At 40.3% G+C, this 12,308-nt stretch overlaps 1 protein-coding gene across 1 annotated transcript in view; it reads left to right on the forward strand.

Annotated features, from left to right (window-relative positions):
- Window positions 1-11,414, forward strand: part of GNAQ (G protein subunit alpha q) — a 302,349-nt gene extending 290,935 nt beyond the window's left edge. Inside the window, exon 7 of the mRNA XM_027616175.2 lies at window positions 5,939-11,414. Within this exon, the coding sequence (XP_027471976.1) occupies window positions 5,939-6,129 (191 nt within the window). The 3' untranslated portion in view covers window positions 6,130-11,414. The remainder of the gene's footprint in view (window positions 1-5,938) is intronic.
- Window positions 11,415-12,308: the final 894 nt, after the last annotated feature.

The raw sequence follows: 12,308 nt of genomic DNA on the forward strand, positions 1-12,308 counted from the left end.
ACATTTAATTATCGTCTCTGTGGGCCTCCTTGGGTTCATGTTGTTTGGGACTCTGTGCTTTCTGAACCTAAAGGTCTGGTTTCTTCCTCAGATAGGGGAAGTTTTCAGCTATTACTCCTTCGACTAAGTTTTCTGCCTCTTTCTCTTCTCTTTCTGGTGCCTTGTAATGCTGATATTTGCTTGATGTTGTCCAAGAGATCCCTTAACTAGCCTCATTAAAATTTTTTTTTACTGTTCAGTTTGTGTGCTTTTCATCAGCCCTGTCTTATCAATTTGCTTTTCTGCATGCATTTATTTACTGTTGATTCCCTCTAGTGTATTTCTCATTTCAGTTATTATATTCTTCAATTCTGATTTTATAAAGTATATTTTCTATCTCTTTATTGAAGTTCTGAGTTCCCCCACTCTTCTCTCCAAGCCAGTGAGCATCTTTGACCACTAAACTCTAGCAGACATATTGCTTATCTCTTAGTTTTTCCTGAGATTTATCTTGTTCTTTTGTTTGGAGCATATTCCTCTGTCTCCTCATTTTGCTTGACTTTTGTATTTGTTTCTATGAAGCAGGCAGAACAGCTCCTTCTCCTAAACTTGATGAAATAGTCTCGTGTATGGTTGTGCCCCGTGTAGACCGTGTGTGCCTGGTGACTCTGGCCAGAGCTGTGGCTGGCCTGGGCTGGGGAATCCCAGAGCACTCCCTGCTGGGGTTGCCCTGCTGGGATGGCTGGAGCTGAAGTGGGCATGGACTGGGGCAGTCCTGGGGCTCTTAGAGGCAGCACCTTGGCAGAGTAGTGAGATCTGAAGCGAGTGCAAGCTGTGGGAGCCCAGGGCTTTCCACGCAGAGGGTGCCTTGGCAGGACAGTTAAATCTGGAGCAGACACAAGCCAGCATATCCCAGGCAGGACAACTGAAGATGAAGTAGGTCTTGGGGTCCTGGGGCTCTAAGCACAGGGGCTGGTCCGAGGGCTCTGCATTCAGAGGATGCTCTGGGAGGATAGTTGAAGTTCAAGTAGGTACAAGCCAGGGTGTCCTAGGGTAGTCAGCACAGGGGGCACTATGGCAGGGTAGCTGGGTGCGAGACAGGGTACAGGTCTCAGGGCATCCGAGGGGTGCCTTGGCAGGGCTGCTATAGCCAAAGTGGTAGGAGCCTAGAGTGTTCCAGTGGGCTTTGCACCCATCTCCTCTTGGTGTGATGGCTAAAGCTGTAGCGAGCATTGATCGGTGGGGGGTGGCGAGGGGGTCCCACTGTGCATGGTGCTGGGGCCACCTTGGTGGGAGGGCGGGGGATGGTGTAGGCTAGGGGCTCCCTGAGGCAGCAGGCCAGCTCCCTGAGGCAGCAGGCCAGGGCTCCCTGAGGCAGCAGGCCAGCTAGGGTACCCACAGCCTACTCCCATCAGGGTGAAGGGGTACATCAACTGTGGCACTTACCAACCCCTCCGACCAGGAGAGAGTTCCAGCAGCTCCCCCACCTTTTGGCAGGTTCAAGGGTTGGTCCCTTTACATTCTAGTTGCCCTTATAACCATCAGCATTTTTTCTGTGCCCATAGACAGATCTGCTCACAGTCCCTCAGTACTGTCCCTCTCTGCCACAGTTGGTAGCATTAAGGGTGGGGTTCCCCTCATTCCCGTGTCTTCATCTCTCTTGCCATTCTTTGTGTGGTCTCTCCCGCTGTTGTTGTACTGAAGCTGTTCAGTCAGCCCTTAGTTCTGCATGAGGATTTGCTCTAACAGTAGCTGTAGAAAGGGGGTGTCCTGGAGGAGGTGAGTTTAGGGTCTTCTGATGTCGCCATATTGCCCCAGAACCAACCTTACTCTCTGGTCCTTTACAGAGGAAGTGTGCCAAACTCAGATTCAGATGAATAGTAGTTAAGAGGACAGCTTTGAATGTCACCAAGTTCCAGCTCTGCCACTTACAGGCATTGTGGGCTTAGACAAGTCTACTCAACTATTCAGTTTCCTCTTAAGTAGAAAAGAATTGAATAGAATCCTATTTAAGTCCCTTAGCATGGGACCTGGCACAGAAGAGAGCACAAACCCAAAGTACCTGTTCTAAAGATGTAGGTATGCAACAAGAGGTGTGTATAACAGACTGCTTTTTAAATTATCAACATAAGATCTGCAACGATATCCGTTCAGCGAGGTTTCTGTACTTCTAAAAGCTCCCTCAGAAAGGTGATTACTTCAAAAAACGAATACTCAATTTGGCTTCATAGCTTTCTATGAAGATACAAACACCTCAAGGAGGGAGTTTTTCTCATCTTTTCATCCCACATGCATCTGGTACAGTGCCGGCTCACAGAATGGGAAGGGTTGTGTCTTTAGTAAACTCAGTTTCCCTTCTCAGACATGTCTGGGATTCCAAAGTTTGGTGGATTGAAACAGAAACATTTGGGGATGTTATCGGGTGTTAGAAACAGTACCCTCTCTCGTTTGGTAGCAGGTATGCTCCTGTTCCCTATCCAAGGACATTTTCCTTTGTGCTTTGCTGTTCCTTCAAAAACAAATCCTTCCCTTCCCTAAACAGTGTTTTCATTTTTACCTTTTTATTGGCCACTCGCCTGCCACTAATTTACAAATGCCGGAGACTGTGTCCCTCACTCTTCCTGAGAAAACTATAGAAGGAACTTTGTGTGTGGCCAACTTGGTTTCCAGTAGCAACGCACTAGTCTTTAACCACAAGATCTACCTGAAGAGGGTCACGAAGCGTCGGGCTTACACCTAAACACACGTTTGCCTCACGCCCCTAGCACAGACTCTTCATTTTTCTCAGAGTTCTGTGAGAACCGACAAATAGGAAATGACGCCCCACACGTAGCACCTCCTTTAGGCCAGCAGGTTTTCATGATGTGCTTGGGCACAAGACAATGGGATAAATACAGCACTGCCTGCCCCACAGAGCAAGACTCAAGCTACTCACTGCAGCACCCACGCACACCACACCTGGGTCTGATCTCTCTACATCACAAGACTTTTTTCTGTGATAGATATTTAGGGTACTTTTTTTTTCCTCTTTGCCACATCCTCCTAATCTCTTCCCCGCTCGCCTTCATCCAGGAAATTTCCCAGATTCCCCGTCACTGTGAGCATTTTCCTTCCAGCACGTGTGTGTGCATGGCGAAGGTCTGAAACTGTGTTTTTTTTTTTTTTTTTTTTTTACTATTAATCTCCCCCAACATGCACATAACACACACAGGCAACTTAGCCACGGAGAAAGCAAAAAAAAAAAAAAAGACTTATTCACAAAGCAAACACAGCTGTCATTTCATACAAAGCCCTTGTAAGATGAGCTACAACTAAAAAAATTCTAGGCCAACTCTGCAGTGATGTTTTTATAACAAACATGTTTATAGTATTATGAATTTCACACTTCCACATTTCTGCACTTACAAGGTCTTAATCATAATGAATGCCATTTCTGTAGTTCTCTTCGGGAAGAGAAATTACCATTTCCACATGGACGTGAATTGCAGAATTGTTCCTAGAGGCTGTGGAATTCTGTGCCTGCTAGGATGGCTATAATGATTTCTTTGTAGTTTGTGTTTATTCAAATCATATAATGTATGCTTAAAAATCTAACACACTGCAAGTGCTCTTCGCTGAACTCGGTCAGGTCTAGTTCTGATATTCTTTAGGGTTTAAGTAAAAAGAGCCCTTTCTTCCTCAAGTCGGGTAAACATAAAAATCAAAGGGAACTTCCTTCACAAACCAGAAAGATGGGGTTTCTTTCTGGAATGAGAAGCTGCTCCCACCCCAACAATCTATTAGTCCTGGTTTTAAATATTCTGTTACTGCTGTGGAATTAATAAATTAATAGCACATTGAGAAAGATGCAACACTGTAATCATGGTACTTGCATGGTGCTTTCATTATGATGCTGGCCTTCTTATTGGCTGACAAAAGTTTCAGTTCTGGTCACTGAAGTAAAAAATGCAAACATTACCTTTGTTAACTGTGCAAGTGGGAATAATCCATTTGTCTTCATGGCTCTTTCTTCCCTCCTTCTGCCAGGGTTAGATATAAGCTTATGGGGGTAATCCCCAGTTTGCAGTAAGGCTGGTTTGAAAAGTCTTCAAGTTGGCAATCTAAAATTCATGATGTGTTTTGTTAGAAGTCATAGTCAGGCCCTCAGCTGAGTTTTCAAAAATTGTTTTATCCCAACCAATAGATAACAAGAATGCTGATAGAAAAAATGGAAGCTGTGGATCCTGAGAGGGTCTTGTCAGACGGAAGTGGAGGAGAAGGTTATATAGCATGACCACCATCTTTCTTAGGATGGAACTCACCAGAAAAGATGGAAATATACATAGATGATGGGGCCTCATAGGCTAAAATGTATATAGATGCTCAGTACTTGATAGATGTGGTGTTTCGATGTTCTTAAGTAACATTAATTTCAGGATTACAGTAATACATTTATCAGGATCTATTATAAATAGGTTTTTAAAACAGCTCTATTGAACTGTAACTCACATAACCATGTAATTCACCCATTTAAAGCACACATTTCAGTGCTTTTTGATCCATTTTTAAGTTATGGTAAAATATGTAACAAAATTTGTCAGTTTAACCATTTTTAAAGCATGCAGTTCGGGGACATTAATTGCATTCACAGTGCTGTGCAGCCGTCGTCGCTATTCCTGAAACTTTTTCATCACCCCGAACAGAAATTCTGTAACCATTAAGCAGTAGCTCCTCATTTCCCCCTGCCCCCACCTCTAAATAACCTCTAATCTACTTTGTCACCGTTAATTTGCCTGCGCTAGGTACCTCATATAGGTGCAGTCAAAATATTTGTTCTCTCATCTGGCTTCTTTTACTCGGCATCACGTTTTCAAGGTTCATGCATGTTATGGCAGCTTTTCTATGGCTGAATCCTGTTCCTTTGTGTGTCTCCTACTTCTTGTTTATCCCTTCCTCTGCTCCTCTGTTGATGGCACTTGGGTCATTTCTGCCTTTTGGCTATTGTGAATACGACAGCAGTGAAATTCATTGTCCAAGTAACTATTAGAGTCCCTTTCAATTCCTTTGGATATATACCTAGGAATACAACTGCGGGTCACATGGTAATACTGTGTTGAGCTTTTGGGGGAGCTACCCAACTGTTTTCCACAGCGGCTACACCATTGTACATTCCCACCAACAGTGCATGAGGGTTCCAGTTTTTCCACATCCTTGCCCACACTGAGGATAGCCATTCTGGTAGATGTGACGTGGCATCTCCTTGTGGTTTGGATTTGCATCTCCCCAGTGATGAAGGATGCTGAGCCTCTCTGCATGGGATTATTGGCCAGCACTAGATCTTCGGAGACCTGTCTATTCAGGTCCCTTGTCCTTTTTTTAATCCGATTGCCTTTTTGTTGCGGAGTTGTAGCTTCTGAATATTAACCTCTTCTCAGATACGTGATTGGCCAGTATTTTCACCCATTCTGTAAGTGGGCTCTTCACTGTCTTGATGTACAAAAGTTTTTTATCTTGGTGCGGTCCAATTTATCCGTTTTTTTTTTTTCTTTCGTTGCCTGTGATTTTGGTGTCTTATTTAAGACCTAATTGCAAAATTATCAACTAAGTTTTTAATATATCCTGGTAAATATATCATAGTCCTATTTTAAGGCATCTAGGACAGTGTTTGGCATGGAAGAGACCCTGAATAAATCTAAGAAAGTCTAAACCAGTGTTTCTCATCACCATGCATAATGCGTTGGAGACTGCATAAATGTGGCGTGCTCAACAACACCGGCAGTCTAGAAGCTAGACGGAGGGATGGTCCGAGAACATGACAAAGAGGAGCAATTACACACCGTAGTGTTGGGGAGGGTGGTGATAACAGATCTGCCGTGCGGATGTCCTCTCCGTGGCCATCTTTACTGATCAGTAAATGCTTTTGAGCGAAGGTATTAACACGTCAGCTGACAAATCGTCCCTCTCCTCCCTTGGCCAACAGGACCCCAGAGAGATGCCCAGGCAGCTCGAGAATTCATCCTGAAGATGTTCGTGGACCTGAATCCAGACAGTGACAAAATTATCTACTCCCACTTCACATGCGCCACAGACACCGAGAACATCCGCTTTGTCTTTGCTGCCGTCAAGGACACCATCCTCCAGTTGAACCTGAAGGAGTACAATCTGGTCTAATTGTGCCTCCTCAACACCGCCATTCCCTTCCCTGGTGGGCTATTGAAGCTGTACAAGAGGGACTGTATTTCTGTGGAAAACAATTTGCATAATACTAATTTATTGCCATCCCGGACTCTGTGTGAATGTGTCCACAGAGTATGTAGTAAATATTATGATTTTATTTAAACTATTCAGAGGAAAAACAGGATGCTGAAGTACAGTCCCAGCACATTTCCTCTCTCTTTTTTTTTTTAAGGCAAAACCTTGTGACTCAATGTATTTTCAATCCTCAGTCATGCACTCACCAAGAGTAGAGTTGTTTCTTTCTCTCTTTTTCTTTTCTATTGAGCAAAACAAAGCTGATTGCCCTTTTCCTAACCCATACCTGCCCCCCTCCTGAGTTTTGGTTACAGTGGCCTTTAGTCTCATTCCATTCTTGGTCCAGTTTTTCTCCCAAATGATACAGCCAGGACAGCATCATTTGATTTAAGCCATCAACATCAGCTTAATTTCAATGTTTGTCGTTTTGCTGAACGATTCTAAGTATTAATACTGTGGTTTTCACTGTATGGCTCTGGATACACATATAGAGTTGTTTTATGTAAGTATATTGTCTGGCCTCACCTTGGGCTAGGATGACAGATGCCCGTCTTACAGTTAAGTGTCATTTCTTTTGGATTTCTGCCTTCAGCCATAGCTTGGTCGCTGAGAGAGATGCACAAGTCAGTCAGGCCAGAACGGAGACGCACAGTTATTTAAATGCCATGTGCCATGGTCCTTCCACCCTTTTTTCTTTCACCCTCTTCAAATTGTAGATGCCAAAAAAAATTATATATATATATATATTATATATATATATGCCAACAGACACTACATTACCCCAATGGCTGCTACCCAGAACTTTTTTCTTAGGTGGTTTTTAGTTTCTCCCCCTCTTGGTTCAGGTTTTTCTTCCTTTTTTCCCCTTAGTGTTTGGGCCATAATTTATTATGGGGGTGTGTGTGTGTGTGTGTGTGTGTGTGTGGCCAAAGCTGGCTTTTTGTAAAAGATAAAAGCCAGTATCTTAAAATGGAAGAGAGTAAGACTGTGAAACCTAAAGTAATTGGCTGAGAACGACCCCGAAACACCAAACCGTTGGTAACTGTAAATTTGATTGGCATGGTCCATTCTTTTCCTTGCCCTGAGATCACATTGTTTAGTGTCCATTCCATGTTGAGTGTCCAAATCGGCAATGTAACAAAGTGTCTTTGTGATAGAACATGAAATCTCTTTCTAACTCTTCACTGAGAGCCAGTTTTACTCTTTCTGTTCTTTAAGGTCAAGTAGGTCTGCCAAGAACATTGGTTGAGTATTCTGACACCTCTAATTTTCAAAATCTGAAGTTCCTACTGGTTTACCACCTTTGGGATCTTTTTAAACTGGTCACTGGTTAAGCTGAACCTAAGGAAGACTTGTAGACTTAAGAGTAACCTGTCAGTGTTCTATAGAACATGTATTTATGTAACTGAACCTACTAGGAGAGATATTTGGAGTTCTTTAGTGCAATTTTTCAACAAATGCAAAAAAAAAAAACAGCACATGTATTGATGAGCTTGAGTTGAAATATGATTTAAGAAAATAAAGCAAGATTATTTTAAACCTGAAGGAATTAGGCCACAACACTGGTCTTACTTTAAGTATCCTACTATTTGGCCCAAGTCTAAACTTCCCTACCAATCACCCTTTGGGAACAAAAGGGAAGAGAGAAAATGAATGGGTTATTAGAGGAGTCCAAGAGTTCCTAAGTAGTGATGGAATGTTCTCCTGCTTTACTTTCCCCAGCCACAAACAACACAGGTTACTTTTTCACTTTGCTCAGAAAGCACCTGTAATTTAATTAAGAACCAGACTGCCTGTAGGTATAGTGCAATTCTGAATGCTCTAATCATTGTACATACATCTGTTGATCCTGCAGCATCCATACTGGCTTTGTAATCATTAATGTTTTGGCAGATTGAATGTGCTGTATTGATATGTATCTATGTATTTGTATGTCTTATAGCTAATTCACATTTTGAATAATGTTATTTTATTTACTTTTTTAAGAGAGGAGAATGTAAATTTGTCAGTTTATTTCTGACTAGGGATATTTTTTTTTCCATTTAGAAAAGAAAAAAAAATCTTACTCTCGTACAGAGCGGTACTAGCATCGTGCTGTATAAAATCATTTGCACATTCCGGAGTAGAGGTATACTGATCAGACCCAAAGGTAATTTCATAGCAAAATACATAACATCAGTCGGAGCTTTTATACAAACATGGAAACCAACTTTGTAGAACTTTTGCCATTTGACCTAGGATTGGAATATGAGCTTTTATACAATTCATATTCTTATTTGGCAAATGCACAGTTTAGTATTACCTCTCTGATGGCCTTTATTAGAAAGGCAGTTTTAGAAGCTATTGTGATCCACTAAGGAAATGTTTTAACAGCTAGAGACCACTGCTTGCCTGAAAGGGCAATCTTAAATTTGGTGCAGAAAAAAAAAAAAAAAACAAAAAAGAAAAAAAAAAGAAAACAAAACAAAAGAAAAAAGAAAAAAAGAAAAAAAAAAACAAGAAAAAAGATAAGAAAAAAGTCAACAATAACATTTGAAGGCCTACAGTGTGTATAGAGAAAACCTCATCACAAGATCATAAGTGTTACAGTTTTAGGGAATCAAGATATTCTATTTAATAGAGCTCTAGTAGATGTAGTCGATTAAACATGATCTCAAAGCTCGAAGAAGTTGAGCAAACAGGGAAAGATTGTTCTATTTGTCTTTATGAAATTGGGTTGGAATTGCTATGCAGAATTGAGGTTTGTGGCTTCACTGTTTGCCGTAGGGTGCATGACAAGATCCCTTTCTGTTGAGAAAGGAAGAAATTGATCACCCTAGCTGCAGTGACGCATGGAAACCTAATTGTATCCACACTAGTCAATCGAAGCTAAACGATTTTCTTTTCTGTCTCTTTGTTTGGGGTTTTATTGAAGGGGCTAGGGGTGGGAAGGGGTTCTTTTCAGTTTTGTATAAAAACGAAGTTTACTCATGCTTTCTATTATATTGTGATTGCAAGCGTTAGAAGCGTGTGCCACTGGACTCCTGCCATTGATGCTCCAAGTAATGGAGCCCATGGCGAGTTTTTGGTGACTTGGGCATGTCTTATTCAAAAAGAAAAACACAAACAAAAACCTTTCTTCAGCATACCAAGGCAAGCAGCCATTTCATGACTCACTTAACACATTGCAGTGGACCAGTTTACAGATAATTTTCCCTCTTTTGCGTGACATGGCCGTTCTGAACCCACAGAGAATGACTCATTTGTAAATTGGAGGGTTGTACTATGCCTTACAGAGCTTAAATTCAGAAGTTTGTGCCTCACATCTGAAACAAAGGGAAATAACACACCTATTCAAAAGTCAATAAATCCCCTCAAAGTTTTTGGGTTTTTTTTTTTTTTAAAGAAAACATTTTCATATAAAGAGCTCTGCTGAATGTCATAAATAGACTGGGGAAAAAAATCTTAGGAACCTGCATATGTTGTTTACTAGCATATGACACCTACAAAAGGTATTTGAAGAACACCTGAAACTTGTATTTTTTGTGTGTGTGTGTGTGTGTGTGTGTGTGTGTGTGTGTGTGTGTGTGTGTGGATTAACTAGCAAGCCTACTATTAAAAAAAAAGGTAATTCAGCTAAAGGACAATTTACTTTTTGTACTTTAGACTATCTTGACTGTCAAGGTGTATGAACTGTAATTTTAAAATTTATACTGCCACATGATTGTAAATTTTAGTTGTCTTAAGTTAGGAATTGGTAACAAGCTATTTATGCTGGATTTGGGTCAAATGACTTATTTGCAAAAAAAAATAATGGGAAGAAAGGGCTGTATAATGAGATACTGCAAGACTCAGATACTGGTTGGAAATAACCTTCAAAATTACCTTCAATTTCCCTTTGTTTTCAGTTTCTCAAAAAAAAAAAAAAAACGAATGAAATGAAATATAGAAGAATGTTAACCCATATCAAAATAAAGTGTACCCAACTATTGTAATGTATATTGCTGCTCTTCTTAAAATTAAATAAGGGTTTCAAACCACTTAATTGGTAATGACAACATCTCAATTGATACAAACAAGGTGTGCTTGGTATACATTACTATTTTTCTTCCAAAGATCTATCTTTGGTTGGAAACACATACAAAAATTAAAACTTGTAATAGTGTGTGTTTATCTATCTCCACATATTTCCAGCATATGTAGCGTTAATAGGTCTGTCCTGGTACCTCTGTGTTTGGGATTTCATTTTGGTTCCACCAAATTAGGAAAAGAAAGGGCTTAGTTGTGTATGACTAGTTAGAGATTTTTGGAGCCAGACACCTGCTGTTTAGTAGAAACCTAGTAGAGAGTCTAAACTTGTCATTTGTTTTTCCTCACAGAGTAACCACCCATTCATTGCTGTCTTCCCAATTTCCAATGACTTTTTTTTTATATATATAGAAGTACATCCCAAATATTTCATGGGATATATTCTTTTTTTTATTATTTAAATTCAGTTAGCCAACGTATAGTAGTACATCATTAGTTTCAGATGTAGTAGTGTTCAGTAATTTATCAGTTGCGTGTAACACCCAGTGCTCATCACATCAATAATACTCTTGCCTCTAGAATCATCTGTTCAAAAGTATGCAGACACACCTAGCACACAGTAGGTGCTCAAATATTTTCCTTCTTACCTCCCTATTGATCATGTATCTTCCATTTCCCTATATGATTCCAACCCAATAGTAAATGACATTTACATGTTATGAAAACACCTATTGGGCCAAAGTGGATCTTAACTTGGATAAAGCAGTTCTGACTTTCGTATAAGCTTTGGTAGATAGAAAAAAACACCAGGGAGGAAAATATTCTTCCTAGAGTATTTTCAAGTTTAGGAAGAGAGATGACAAAGTGCTGTATAACGTTCAGGTTACTTGGACTGAAACATGTGTTTTTGGTAGATTTCTTTTCCTCAGAGAACTCTAAATACAACTTCTTGTTGGATTCCTCACCTGTCATCATGTTGAAAACCCTTACTAGACCTATGTATTTAGGGAGTTTTGTCAGAAAACATTTTTAACTTGCAGTATTTAAGAGAATCATATTTACTGTTCTTAAAATGTCATTCAAATGCATGTATTGTCTATTGTTTGGGGTTGGGAACTAGTTTTGCAAAAAACACCTAATGTTGTATAATAATTCCCCAATGATCTTGCTGGTTAAAAATACAGTATTTTTGGCCATAATTTTGTACTATATTCTTCATTCTTGAGTTTTGCTTCTCAAAGTTGCCTCAGCCTCTTCTAGAAAGTTTTTTATTCTAGGGAGTATAGGAATAAATTTTTCCTTTCCTAAAATACTTTATACTGCACATGTATTGTCCAAGTAGACAGGTTTAGGAGTTTCCAAGCAAACACGGAGAAAAAAATTTTTTCCCTTCTGTATATAACCAGATTTTAGTTTTCAGTGGAAATATTTATACTGGTGGCATTTTTTTTTTTTTGGCAGTTTTTTTAAACGTGACCTAATTTAGGTGGCAAGCAACTGTAAATACAAGTTTTAATAGCTGCTCACTAAAGACTTAGAAAAGAGCTGCCTATCTTCAACCTGTGGCAATCTTCTAATTAGGAACGACTAACTGGCTGAAAGAGGCAAGAGCTTAGCTCAGAGCTTTCCCATTTCAGCAGCCATCGGGAAATGTCCTTTCCACACAGGGAAAAGGAGCTGTATATGTCCTTTGGGGCGTGACTTTTGGAAACAAACACCAAAGCTTTTGGGATCAGCTAAAAACTAGCTTTTTTTTCCTCTAGCAACTCTGTAAAGTTAGGGTGATGACAGCAAGGGTTTTCCTAGAAAATCGGCGCTTAACGTAGGTAGGGATTTAGAACCATAACAAAAGCAAAATCTGCTCCCGCTATTTACTAACCAGGTCTTTCTAACTGGCTGCCAGGCCCTTGCTTATGGAATTTTGTCTTGTTCAGCATACTGTTCCTTCCAAATACTTTAGAAAGTGTCGTTTTCACTTAAAAGCCTTTGGGTAAGGCTGTGCTATTCTTGCATGCATTAGAGACCATTTCCAGTAGATGGTGTCCCTTCTCTGGATCTTACTATTACGGGATGGTGTGACAGGGGACTGT

This window comes from Zalophus californianus, chromosome 13 (genome assembly GCF_009762305.2).
Source record: "Zalophus californianus isolate mZalCal1 chromosome 13, mZalCal1.pri.v2, whole genome shotgun sequence".
In the NCBI taxonomy this organism is placed as follows: domain Eukaryota; kingdom Metazoa; phylum Chordata; class Mammalia; order Carnivora; family Otariidae; genus Zalophus; species Zalophus californianus.